This window comes from Psammomys obesus, unplaced genomic scaffold (assembly GCF_907164565.1).
Source record: "Psammomys obesus unplaced genomic scaffold, mPsaObe1.curated_primary_1811, whole genome shotgun sequence".
NCBI classification, from domain to species: Eukaryota; Metazoa; Chordata; class Mammalia; order Rodentia; family Muridae; genus Psammomys; species Psammomys obesus.
In genome coordinates, this window is record NW_026592510.1 from 16,210,407 (window position 1) to 16,224,972 (window position 14,566).

General features: G+C 40.0%; 1 protein-coding gene across 1 annotated transcript in view; it reads left to right on the forward strand.

Annotated features, from left to right (window-relative positions):
- Positions 1 to 3,284: 3,284 nt before the first annotated feature.
- LOC129681732 (aldehyde dehydrogenase, cytosolic 1) overlaps positions 3,285 to 14,566 on the forward strand; it is a 40,040-nt gene continuing 28,758 nt past the window's right edge. Inside the window, exons 1-2 of the mRNA XM_055613829.1 lie at positions 3,285 to 3,385; positions 8,899 to 9,003. Of these exons, the coding sequence (XP_055469804.1) occupies positions 3,320 to 3,385; positions 8,899 to 9,003 (171 nt within the window). The 5' untranslated portion in view covers positions 3,285 to 3,319. The remainder of the gene's footprint in view (positions 3,386 to 8,898; positions 9,004 to 14,566) is intronic.

The following is a 14,566-nucleotide window of genomic DNA, read 5'->3' on the forward strand; positions in this document are numbered from 1 at the left end:
AGAAAGAAAGAAAGAAAGAAAGAAAGAAAGAAAGAAAGAAAGAAAGAAAGAAAGAAAGAGGCTTTTCTGGGGTCTCACAAAAGCTTCCCAGCCATGACCCACTCTTATTCTAAAGACCCTACTTCTCACACTGTCACATTTTATGTCATGATATCAGCCCACACCCTTTGAGAGGAGGCAAATATTTGACCCATTGCAGAAGAACTCATTGGGGTATTGGTTATGCTTTGATATCTAATCTAATTTTAATTTCTATTATTTATCTCAGTAGAAGGTTCAAGTATCTGTGTAAGAAAGAACTTTGATCTCATCAGAAACTGTTTCTTGAATGGAGCTTGTACAGATGTGTTGCCTAATGTTCTGGTTTCAGTAATAGCAGAAATCGTGGTCTGTTCATTTCTTGATTTACATATACCTTTGACAGGAGTTGGAAGCCATGGCTTAAATATAATCTCATTGTGTGTGTGTGTGTGTGTGTGTGTGTGTGTGTGTGTGTGTATTTATGTATACAATTTGGCTTATAACTGAGAAGAAAATGGTTAAATATTCTTTGCCTAGGCTCCTATGTAAAATGAAGTAGCAGCTCTGACATCTAAAATTATGTAGCTCTGGATCTAGTTTTGAGGAGGGCTTACTTGATTCTCATCATTTTACTCAGTGGTTCTTAACCTTCCTAATGGCATGACCCCTCATGTTGTGGTGACTCTCAACCATAAAATTACCTTGTTGCTACTTAATAAATGTAATTTTGGGACTGTTATGAATCAAAAAGGAAATATCTCATATGGAGAATATCTGATATGCAACCCCCAGGTAGCTGTGACCCCCACAGGCTGAGAACTGCTTATTATACCAGAGCCTTAGTTTTTTTCCTTTTTAAGGGGAAGAACAAAAAGAAAGTTTTGGCTTTTGTAACCATCCCTGGGGGGGGACTTTTGTACAAAGTAAGTTCTAGGCTTGGCAATAATTACCTCTGAAATAGCTATCATAGCTTGGCAGGTACTGAGCAGAGAAAAACAGCTGGACAAAAGAAGCAAAAGTTTGGGAGTGACTGGAGCATACACACTGCTTAGCAAATACTTGCAGAAAAGTATCAGACAAATGTGGTAACTGTCTCTAAACTTTCCTTAAGTTAGATGCAGTGATGCTTGGTTTAAGGGGTGCATATTTCCATGATTACCCACTGAAATACAATGAATGATGTGTTCATTCAGAGAGTGAGATTCCAAGAATGTTTCGCAACTTGAAGTTTTGGTTCTTAGATGTCAAACAAGTTCTGAATCCACATATAACTGTGACTCTGCAAAATGCAGCCGTCTCTGCGGTGGCCCGGGCACCACTCCTTGTGTTATGTAACAGTTGTTGAGCAATGTGGGATTTAAATCGAAGGGTATTTGTGAAAGAGTAAACAAGCTTCCCAAGTGATAAATAAAGATAAAAATAGATAGATAAATGGATAAGATGAAATATGGATTGGAAGAACAGAAGTTTCGTGAAAATAATTCAAGTCAGAGGTGCAGGATACTCAAGGACCCATAAGACGCACTACCTGAGAATCTAGAGGTGTGATCTGTGCTCCAGACCTGACATGCCCCTATTTTTTTAAAAAATATAATCATTTTAAAAACACAGCCACTCATTCATTCATCTGTTGGCTATTATTCCATTTAATCAGCATACACAAAGTTGCAACAGAATTGATATGTCCCAGGAAAATGAAAACGTCTCCCGTCTGTTTCTTAAGAACATCCCTGCTAGGATGAGTAAAAGGTTAATGATAATTTTCATGTGTGTAACTACACACTGGGGGACCCCAAGCTGAGACTGAGCCTATGTGGGGATCATCTAATGGATATCAAGGTATGGCTGGAAAGGAGGAATAACAAACTGGGGTGCTTTGACTGAAATGAGATTTCAGCCTTATATTTTATGGTCTGTGATCATAAGCTGTGTTCTTTTCTGTGTTTACAAAATGAGAAGCTCAGAACAAGGTGGAAAGAGAAACAGAGTCCCCTAGTCCCTGTGCCTTCCCCTAGCTAAGCCCCCATGCAGGGGAGGTGGCGATTTCAGTACAAAGAAGTTATTGCTAGTTCTTAATAAGCACAACATCCAAAGAATGTAATCTTGTTCCTTCCATATCTTGTGCTGGAGCTTCAACACAGAGAAACACTGTATTCAAAATGAAAATGCTGCAGTTGAAAATTGTCCTTCATAAAGTTCCCAGCTCAAAACATTCAGAATTTAATCCCTTAGGGAATGTTATTTACAGTCTTTCTTTTTACACTGCCTAGACTCTAGGCCCTAGACTCTAGTGGAAATCATTGGTTCTCAACCCTCCCTATTCTGTGGTGACCCTTTAATATAGTTCCTCATGTTAAGGTGACATCCAACCATGAAATTATTTCATTGCTACTTCATCACTGTAATTTTGCTAATGTTAAGAATCATAATGTAAATATCTGATATGCAAGGGAGTTGCAACCCACAGGTTGAGACTGCCGTTCTAGAGTAATGATTGACAAGCGAAGAACCCTCCAAAAATCCGACATTACTTTCGCTTTAAAAGAGTTTCCACACATGACCTTGGCATAATGCTCTTGATGGGTCTGTGAGTGACCGCGAACCCTGACTGAAAAGTCCTGCACAATTTTCTGTTGCCACTGAAAAGACAAAGACAATTTGGGGATTCAATTTGACCCTTAGTCTGCTTACTCAGACTGGAAATAAATCTGACTGGTTGAATTTTTAAAAGGTGACCAAAACCAGAGTCTAGAGAAGGGGCCTTTCTCCCCATCAGCAACCTGCCCGAAGGCACACATGTGTATTCTGGAGGTTTTGACTGGAAGATTCATGGTCTTCTACCCCTGGCTCCTACTGAGGACAAAAGCTTTTTCTTTTTCATTTCACAGATTCCCTGTTTCCCAGTCTATCAGAGAAGGGAAAGTTACATGGTAATATAAAAAGTTTTGAAAAGCACAGAAAATTATAACTGGTTTTGAGTGTCCAGAGCAGCTGCACACACAGCCTTAGCACAGGTTTGATTTGGTAAATTAATTCATCTGTAAATAGTGAACAGTCTCCAGATGGGACTTCAGGGCTGAGGTGCAGGTTCCTTAAGGATTCACATTTAAAGGCAAAGGCTCCCAGCCCTAGGTGTTACAGGGGAATACTGCCCTTTCTGCCCTGCCCTGACTCTGCCCATCCAATCATATCCCAATATGCAAATGACCCTTAGTGCAAGCAAATAAAAGGAGCAAGTGCTCTATCAGAACCAAACTGCTGAGCCTGTGTCACTTGTGTTCCAGGACCCAAACCAGCCATGTCCTCCCCTGCACAGCCTCAAGTCCCTGCCCCTCTGGCCAACTTGAAGATTCAACATACCAAGGTAAGTCACTTGTAAGCAGGGCTTTCCCTGGGGACCTGGTTAAAGCACAGGCTGATTGAGCCTCTGGAAGAGCTCTTTGCAAACAGGAAGACAAAACTCTTGCAAAGCTAGTGGCCCGATTCAGGGGTGAATTCTAAACCATACCAGAAAACTTCTCATAAGTTTGTCTCTTGACATATGTCCAAGGGAGAGGGATTTGACTCTGTATGAAAGGTTCTTGTGCCAGAGTGCAGTGATCCACAGTGAGCTGTACTAATTATTCTGTGCAGTGGGAATTTAGGGCAAGGGAGACAAACAGAGGAACTTCCTGGAAGGAGCCAGGCATGTGGAAAACGGTCTCTCGCTGTCTTTCTGTCTCTGTCTCTTTCTCTGTCTTTCTGTATCTCTGTCTCTCTGTGTCTGTGTGTGTGTCTCTCTCTCACTTTTTCATGAAGTAACATTGAACCATAATTATATGACCGTATTTTTGATGGCATGGTGTTAGGGTTGGAGGACTTAACTCTGAACATTTGAATAGAGGCTGTTGGCCAAACTCTCAGACTAGAGGTATTTTTCTTATTTCAAGATATAAACTGTGCTTGTTTATTTCTCCAGGCAAAGTTGTTGTTGTTGGAGAACACATTTCACCATTATCTGATAAATATTTATTGTCATAAGAGCAGGAGCCTGACCCAGGTTTCTAAATCTGCAGCCAGGGAGAGCAAATGATCAGGCTGAGGCTGTCCTGGGGGACTGTCTTGATTTTACCTACCTTTTTGTTACATGCCTACTTTTGTCAGAGATCCTAGGATTCCAAACTTAAGACATAAGTAGCACACATGCCCCTGTGCACATTCTTAGGACAGTCACTTAAAATTAGCTATGTTATGATATAGTGCAGAAAACAACGTATGAAACTAACTGGACAACTTTGGAGGCAACCATGTTGACTTCTGAATTAAAGGATGAAAACCGAGAGTATTAAAGTTAATGAGAAGAGCCTGATGCCCTCTCTCATGTATTTCTTTTTGCTTTGAACAACTGTAGGTGGCTTTGAATCACTGACGTCTTTTGCATTTTCCTGAGCACCTGAAGTGAGTTAGCTGTCTGGCTTATGGGCTCTTTCCTTGGGACAGAGTCTACAGAAAGGAATAAGCATTGGCCATGGCCAACAAGCAGCTAGAAGTGCCTGCGGCATGCCATCACCAGGTTTTACCGGAGGGGAAATGCTTTTCAATTTAGGCATTGACAGATGAGAATACGTAAACTCTGGTTTGTCCACACTTTACAACAGCTCAAAGTTGTCACACCACCGACACCAACCTCCTTCCTTCTGTCTTTCTAATTTGAAAGAAATTCATGTAAAAATGTCTACATTCAAAGGGTTTCCAGATGATTGGAACTGTCAACACTGCTTATACTTGCATTTTAATCAGAAAGAATAGTTTGATTTGTATGAGTTTTTTTTTTTTTGTGCCAGTATGCTTCTCCCTTTTAGTTAATTTTTCATTTATGAATTTTCCTGAGACTTTGTGTGAATGTGAGTGTATGCATATATCTTAAGAGACATTTTAAAGTGAAACATCTTTCCTCCAAATTGTTTTATTTAGCACTTATTAATGAAGAACAAAGTAAAAGTACTAGAAATATTAGGTATTCCTTAAAGTCCCATGTGCAAGCACAAGACCAGTAATCCCTTAATAAAGATAGATGTTTTCAGATTGAAACCTCTTCTCTGCAAAGACATTGGATAAGGATATACTAGGGAGGGTGACGGATTGAAGTATTTAAGAGCCAAACAATGCATTTGTTTGGTGTTCAGGTACTTCACTAGTTAATAATAAGCAATGCCACTCACTGAATTTTGATTTTCTGTGTGTCTTCTATATCAATCCTCTCTATTTAGGAAGCATCATGTCATTTGATGCGCTGGTTACAGCATTTTTACACTTGGGAGGACAGCAGTTGTGTATATAATTAAATCTTAATGGAGAGCTTTCTGAATGCCTGTGGACGTTCCTTTTACTGTGCCCCACTGGAGAATTATAGTAGATTTTCACTCTTAAAAGTGGTTGAAACAATAGCTCTTAACTAGCTCCTGGTTGCAAAGTACGAAGGGCAGGAGTTCAAAATATTTGTGAAATTGCTTTGCCTGTGTGTCTCAATTTCTGTATTATTTTTTTCTTATTGTATTACTTTTCTTCTTTATTATAGCAAGGAACATATTGATATTGAAAGCAGGGCCATTCGGGTCATCTCTTGGGGTTCTCAGTCTCATTAATGGAATACTTTAAGAATAAAATAAAATGAAATTGATTGCACTTAGAAGGAAGACCCCAGGGAAGGCCAGCTCTAGAACCTCAGCAGCTGCCCAGGGGAGGAGAATGGGGGTGTAGGGAGCCACACATGACATTCAAGCTGACATGGAATTAGAACACATGGCCAACATGGAGCCACGTGGAAGGCAGGGAAGTTTTTAAGGAAGGAATTACAAAGTCCAAAATGTTGGGAGGAAAGACCAAACTGTTAAGAAACGCATGTTCAGAAAAAGAGATAGAAAGAAGATAAGGGAAAGTTATTCTTTTCTGAGTAATTCAGAAAAGTGATCAAACTTACCACCCTACAACCCTGGTTCAAACTTCTGTGTTAGGGGTGGGGTCTCACTGAAGGAAGAATCCACTTATTTCTTTAGTTTGGCTTAAGGTAAGCCCAGCTTCCTAGGGGTGGTCCTTTGTCAAAGAGACAGAACCAGTCCAACTGTGATGTCAAGTCTCCACTCAAACTGGAGAGTCTGTTCTCTCCACCAAAATTTGTTTTGTTTTGTTTTGTTTTTCTACTCTAACAGTGTCTGATGCACCAGAAAAGGAACAAACAAGCAGATTGATAACAGAAAGATAGAGAAAAACAATGATAGTCAGAGAGTTGTTTAAACTTAACCTTCAGAGTGTTTTGTTTCCAAACAAACAAACAAACAAACAAACAAAAAAGCCATCTATGCATAATCTTTTTAGGACTAATTTTCTAGTTAATTTCTTCTTTGATGGGCTAGATGAAATGAAGGTTAGAGTTTAAAAACTATTTTTTTTTTTAAAGAAAATACAGGTATCTCAGTATCCAAGTGTGTTCCCTAGTAAAGAGAACAGGGACAATTTCTGACATGAACTCAATGGCTGACTCTTTGGACCCCCTCCCCCCAAGGGAGGAGCAGCTTTGCTAGGCTAAAGAGGTGGACATTGCAGCTAGTCCTGAAGATACCTGATAAGCTAGGGTCTGATGGAAGGGGAAGAGGACCTCCCCTATCAGTGGACTTGGAAAGGGGAAGGGAGGAGATGAGGGAGGGAGGGTGGGATTGGGAGGGAATGAAGGAGTGGGCTACAGCTGGGACACAAAGTTTATAAACTTTAACTAATATTAAAAAATAAAAATTTAATTAAAAATACTGAATAAGAAAGAAAAGACAGGTGTATAGATTCTAAGGGAAAAAGAGAGAGAGAAAAAAAAGAAAATACCAAAGTGATTGCATTTGAAGCCTCTATAACCTTCTAAGTCCAAGTGCATCCGTGACACCTCAGCCTCATCACCCTCGGGAGCTGTCTGGTGCCCTTCACTCCTGCCACTGAACTTTTGCATGAAGAGGCCCTTTGGATGTTACAGGGTCTCTTGTCACTCTTTCCCCTCTGCTTACTTCTGTTTTCTTATAACTGAGATGGGGTTGTGAGGAGCACCATTTCCTAAGGAGGTATAAGCCGCTAGCACATTTGATTGGTAAGATGCCTTTGAAGCAGGGCCTGGCTCATGGGAAATTTCCAAGGAATTCAGGGGTAAAGAATTTTGTCCCCTAGGATTTGGTAACTTCCATTTCCTTTTTCATTTTACATGCCTTAAATAATAGATGACTAGGAACTGTCTGTAACTCAAGTTCCAGGGCAGACAAGGCCCTCTGGCCTCCATGGGCACTTGCAATGCATGTGGTACAGAGAAACTCACACAAGCATAGGCATATGAATAAATAAAAATACACATATCTTTAAAGAATTTAGCTCATCAAGTGATAAAATACTTTCCATGTTCAAAATGATTCACTGGCTAATAACATTTTTGTGCACACAGGGAATAAATGGTTGTGTTTCTTTTAATTTTCTTTCTTTATTAAATTTATTTATTAACTTTTTATTTATTAGAATTTATTCACTTTGTAGCCCAGCTGTGGCCCTCTCCCTCACCTCCTCCCAATCCCACCCTCCATCCCTCTTCTCCACTCTTGCCCCTCCCCAGTCCACTGGAAGGGGAGATCCTTCTCCACCTCCATATGACCCTGGCCTATCAGGTCTCATCAGGACTGGCTGCACTGTCTTCATCTGTGGCCAATGAGGCTGCTACTCCCTCAGGGGGAGGTAACCAAAGAGCCTGCCACTGTTCCCCTCACTAGGGCACCCACTTGGAGTCTGAGCTGCCCTGGGCTACATCTGAGCAGGGGGTCTACATTATCTCCATGCATGCTCCTTGGTTGGAGTATTGGTCTCTGCAACAACCCCTGTGCTCAGATTTTTTGGTTCTGTTTCTCTCCTTGTGGAGCTCCTGTCCCCTCCAGGTCTTTCTGTCTCCCCCTGCTTTCGTAAGATTCCCTGTACTCTGCCCAAAGTGTATGGCTATGAGTCGCAGCATCTGCTTTGATATTCTGATGGGTAGAGTCTTTTAGAGGTCTTCTGTGGTAGGCTCCTGTCCTGTTCTCTGTTTTCTCTTGCTTCTGATGTCTATCCCATTTGCCTTCCCGAATGAAAATTGAGCGACTCCCCTAGGGTCCTCCTTCTTGCTTAGCTTCTTTAGGTGTACAGATTTTAGTATGTTTTCCTACATTTTATGTCTAATATCCACTTGCAAGTGAGTATACCCTAGGCATATATCCAACATATGCTCAAGTATACAACAAAGACATTTTCTCAACAATGTTCGTAGCAGCTTTATTTGTAATAGCCAGAATCTGGAAACAACCCAGATGTCCCTCAGCTGAGGAATAGATACAGAAATTGTGGTACATTTACACAATGGAATACTACTTAGCCATTAAAAACGAGGAAATCATGAAATTTGCAAGCTAATGGACAGAACTAGAAAAGATGATCCTGAGTGAGGTAACCCAGAAGCAGAAAGACACACATGGTGTCTTTGAACTTTCTTACAGGGGCGTTATTATATGGCTAAGGTTTCTTTTATACAGACAGAGTTGAGTCAAATGCATATGAAATAGTTTTAACGAAACCCAAGTGTGAGGTGCAGATACTGAAATTCACTCTTTCAAATGATCTAAAGAGGTGCCTCTCCTAATAGGTACTATGTCCTAGTGACACAACTGAATTCACAATTGTCTAACCTCTGTGATTCTTTTGATGTTAAATGTCACAAACATGAGCATTTTTGAGACAGAAAAAGACACACATTTAGGCAACATTTAATACCTCAATTCTAGCTTATAAAACTCTCAAACCTACTCTATATTTAAATGCTTTTTATATATCTTTGCTGCATCACCACAGATCTTCATAAACAACGAATGGCATGCCTCAGTGAGTGGCAAGACATTTCCTGTCCTCAACCCTGCAACTGAGGAGGTCATCTGCCATGTGGAAGAAGGGGACAAGGTAAGATTTTTAACCAACACAGGTCTGTTTTACGACAGGAGTCTTTGTTTCTCACCATTCTGAGCTCAAAACCCACTGCAAGTTTAATGAAAATATGATTGCACAAGCAATTGTGTAAATGATCTGTTGTCCTTGTCACAAGAAATTGTCATATATACATCTGGTAGATAATAATATTCATAATACACAGGAATTTAGAGAAACTAAAATCAAAAGAAAAAAAACCCACTTACTCACGTTACAGATCTGATGTTAGCATTTCTAATATAATCTGGGAACTGAGAATAGAAGGGTGGCATCCAAAACCTCAGTAATCTGAGGCTACGGTAGCATAATGAAGCATGAACTATTAAATAACTTATCTTTTCTCTTTAGGATTAACATTAGCATTTAATATGGGGCATCGAGTTTTAAAATAGTAATATACTTACGGTGTATGAACTGAGCCTGTCAGCTGTTCCTGCCTTCTCCATGTAAATAAAAATGACACTTAAGAAGACTATGAATCTGTATGAACCAGTTAACAAAAAGTCAGTCTTGATGCTAAAAAATTGAAACCTTTGGACTTCAAGGAGATAAAATAGAACTCCTACACAGATATAGCCCATGGCAGCTCAGTCTTCAAGTGAGTTCCCTAGTAAGGAGAATAGGGACTGTCTCTGAAGTGAACTCAGTGGCTGGCTTTTTGATCACCATCACCTGAGGGGAGGCAGCCTTGCCAAGCCACAGAAGAAGACAATGCAGCCAGTCCTGATGAGACTTGATAGGCTAGGGTCATATGGAGGTGGAGAAGGATCTCCCCTTCCAGTGGACTGGGTAAGGGGCATGGGAGGAGAAAAGGGATAGAGGGTAGGATTGGAAGGGAGTGAGGGAGGGGGCTACAGCTGGGATACAAAGTGAATAAATTGTAATGAAAAATAAAAATTTGAAGCCTTGAATACTTAGCTCCTAGGGGACATCTTGCTTTGAGAATGGGATTGTGCTCAACAGGAAAATGAAGTTCTCTGCCTGGGTTCAATAGAAACCTCATGAGGTAGGTTGACTTTGCTAGGCAGTCAGTGATGTTTACCTTCATCCTAAAGTGCAGAAGGGAAAGCTGGTGACCACCTCAGCAAACTTACCAATGAGCACTGATCTGCTCTGTGCTGAGTGACAACCGCCCTCCCATAGAAGTGATCAAAGAGACTAATTTATAGCCAGCCAAGCTTTAAGTCAGGCCACAGTGCCAGTCTGGTTGACTGATTGGCAGGACAAATGATTTCTCTAAGGAAATTATTAGAGATACAGTCTATGACAAGCAAGAGCTTGTTTTACCACCGTGTTCCTGTATCTGTATCCTTTTCTGGAATAATTAAACAAAAGAGGAACTTGTCTTCCTTCTTGGATCTTAAATGGCTCTTGGTTATAATCTGCCATTGAGATCAGTATCTGATGACTATTCATGTAGACTGTTACAGTGAGCCAGGTTTTGAATCTGTGTAAGATTTTGAAAGTATAGAGGCATGCTGATAGAACATTGTCTATTCAAGGAGAATTTCAGGAGCAAAGGTGCAAAGGGATGTCTGAGCTAAAGCAGGAGAAAGGTAAACAGGAAGTCTGCACAGGTGAAGTCAAGTCAGAATATGGTGGACCTTGAAAACCAGAGAGCTTTGCCCTTAGAATTGTGGATGAAGCCAGCAGTTGCAAACACGTAAGGGAACATGATGAGGTAAATTACATGAATATTAACCTGGAATACTTACAGAGATAATGGGAAGTGAAGAGAATGACTGGGGGCTCTTTACGGTACAATAGTAAAGGCCTACATAGTGGAGGACAGGAAAGATGAAAGGATATGCTGGGATGGACGAAGACGCTGTAATCATTTCCATGTTGGATTGTCCTCTAGGACCACACTTGGCTCCATCTTGTGATCATTTAACATGTCTGCCACATAGAAAATGTGAGGACAGAGACAGCTTTCCGAGATTTTAAAGATAATAAAAGATGCCACAAGCAAGTCGTGGCACAACATATTTCAGTTTAGAATAGAGTGGGCCTTCTGCAGCCATAGATTCTCCCTTGATGACTTCAAACTTGGGATATGAAATGTGTAACTGCTGACACAGTAGATGTGAAGGGATCTATCACAGCTGTGCACATACTGAGTGTGCAATTTTGGCCATTTTTCTCAAAACAGTACAGTTCATGTATTCTTTACGTAGCATTAGTATTCAGTATCAGAAGTGCAGTTATCAAAGGGATGTCTGTGGGTTATATGTAAATACCACATAAATTTAACATTCCTGGTTTTAGATTATTTTTCAGTGATTTGAAAACAGTTCTTCTGTGATACTAAGGGAGGTCTGTGTTTATGATTTCACAGTGTGGTGCCCAGTTGTATGTTTCTCTCCCACTGTCATATAGTTAGCGAACGGATAGGATGCCGTACAGTGGATGGATATTTGGATGCCTCAAAATCAAAAAGGAGAAATAAAAATCCATTTTTTTAATTAAAAATTTACTACCTTTAGTTTATTTCTAGCTCTGCAAGACTGAATATCTGGTTTGAGGAATGGAGAGCCATGGCCCAAATGACAAAACCAGAGGAACAAACTATTTATAACAGCTTTGTGTAGGCAGAGTTTTTGTTGGTTTGGTTTGGTTTGGTTTTTGTTTTTCTACATGTGTGGCTACGTGTCTCAAAGCCATTTTTCTCTCCACCTCTTGGAGAGATTAAGAGACTCAAGAGATCTCTTATTAAGCAAAAGCCAATGACAGGACACTGAGCAGAATTATCCACAGTCTTTGTCATACTGGCTTAAGCTGTACGGTTTAAAAAACACAATATTCTCATTCTCAAGGTGTATTTAAAAAATATGAAGAATACTGTCTTGTTGATCATTTGGATTTATAGGGCTCCATGATTTGGATTTGATTTATTTGGCTCCATAGATAAAAAGTTTTGGAATAGTCTTTACATATATGCTACATATAGTATTTACATACATGTTGACCTGATGAAGAATAAAACACATGCAATAGTAATGGAAGAAGCAACAGTGCTTTCAGCAGGTATACTCGAGGAGGTGAGAGGTGGTCTGAATAGGAATCCACAGGGAAGTAAAGTGATCATGAAAACGTTTGGAAGGGAGATGGCTTAGGAAATCTAAAGGCATAAACTAAAGGAAAAATGCGTTGGTGATAAAAGCACGAGTGAAAAAAAGAAAGCTCAAAGTGTGAATGTGGCTTTATTCTATTATTCCGTTTTGCTTGAATTAATGAGGTTAATGAGCAGCATATTATTAATAAAAGAAACTATCTTCTGAACTTAATTACAGACTAGAGTGGACCACATTGTACACAGTTGGGAAGTAAGGGCTTATAATGTAAAGAGCATAATGCTGAATATGTATAATTAAACTTCCAACACAGGCTCATAAACTTGTCAACCAAGTGGTAGCACAGTTTTGAGAGGTTGTGAAACATTACGGACATGAATGTCTAAGAGCCAGATGTAGCAACATAAGGCAGGGCATGTAGCTTACAACCAGTATCTTCATCTGGAGATCTCTTTTCGCTTTGTGTTTCAATTCCTCCAACTGTAAAATGAGGAACAGATTTGTCTCAGAGGATTTCTGAATAAAATGAATTAATGTGTGTAAATTAACTAGGTCATCATTTCAAATAAAAATGCACACTTGGTGTCTTATTACAATAGGATAAAGTAACAACTGTTTAAAACAAAGCATTTTTAATTAATTAATTCAATTTACATATTGGTCATAGGCCCCTCCTTCCTTTCCTCCCAGTTCCACCTTCCCTTCAGTATTCCCTCTTCCCTATTCTTCAGACACCCCAGCTCATGTATTACTATGTGGACTGAGTTTTTCTTCCTCCCCTGTGGCCTTTTAGGGAAGTCCAATTAGGGGGAAGTGATAAAAAAGCAGGCAACATAGTCTATGTCAGAGGTATCCCCACTCAAGCTACTGAGCCAACTTGAAGCATAAGATGTTCATCAGACTCATCTTCTTAGGGTCTGGGCACTGTAGCATGTCTATCTTGCACTGCATGACTAAAAGCCGCTTATTAGCGTGTATATATTATGTACGTCTTTCTGGGTTTGTGTTACTTCACTCAGGATGAGCTTTTTTAGTTCCATCCATTTGCCTGTAAATTTCATGATTTCCTTGTTTTTAATAGCTGAGTAGTATTCCATTGTGTAAATATATCACTGTTTCTTTATCCATTTTTTGGCTGAGGGACATCTGGGTTCTTTCCAGTTTCTAGCTTTTACAAATAAAGCTGCTATGAACATAGTTGAGCATGTCCTTGTTGTTATGGGAAACATCTTTAGGGTGTATGCCCAGGAGTGGTATTTCTGGGTCTTGAGATATGGCTATTTCCAGTTTTCTGAGATATTGCCAGATTGATTTTCAAAGTGGTTATACAAGCTTGCACTCACACCAGCAATGGAGAAGCATTCCCCTTTCTTCACATCCTCACCAGCACAAGTTTTCTCTTGAGTTTTTTATCTTTTATCTGACAGGTGTAAAATGGAATCCCAGAGTCATTTTAATTTACATTTCCCTGATGACTAAAGATATTGAACATTTCTGAAAGTGCTTCTCTACCATTGAAACCAAAAAGCTTCTGTAAAGTAAAGGACACTATCAGTAGAACAAAATGGCTGGCTACAGATTGGGAAAAATCTTCACCAATCCTACATCTGAAAAGGGTTAATATCCAGAATATATAAAGAACTCAAGAAATTAAACATCAACAAACCAAATAATCCAATTAAAAATAAGATACAAAGCTAAACAGAGAATTCTCAACAGAGGACTCATGAATGCTTGTAAAATAGCATTTTTTCTTTTTAATTTTTTTTATTAATTACAGTTTTTTCACTTTAAATCCCAGATGCAGCTCCCTCCTCCATCCCTCTCAACCCCATCCTCCTTTCCTCTTCTTCTCCTATGCCCCTCCCCCGGTCCAATGATAGGGGAGGTCCTCCTCCCCCCCTTCCGTCTAACCATAGTCTATCAGGTCTCATCAGGACTGACTTCTTTGTCTTCCTCTGTGGACTGGTGAGGCTGCTCTCCTCTCAGGTGGAGGTGATCAAAGAAGCAGCACATGATTTTATGTCAGAGATGGTCCCTGATCTTATTATTGGGGAACCCTCTTGGATACTGAGCTGCCTTGGGCTACTTCTGTGCAGGGGTTCTAGGTTATCTCCATTCGTGGTCCTTGTTTGGAGTATCAGTATCAGAAAAGACCCCTGTGCCCAGGTATTTTGGTTCTGTTGCTCCCCTTGTGGAGCTCCTGTTCACTCCAGTTCTTTCTATCTCCCACTTCTTTCATACGATTCCCTGCCCTCTGCCCATATTCTAGGAGGTTAACTATTTGATAATAATATGGAGCTTATTCTAAAAATTGTTCAAGAGAAACCATTCCAATATACTGTCGTGTAGTGTGTGAAATCCTCTAGGTTTCGGGCTAATGGAGACCTAATTTCTGTTTCTGAGGACTATGTTCTAGTTGATGGAACTGTGATGTTGTGCTTGTCCATGTAGAATTTCGA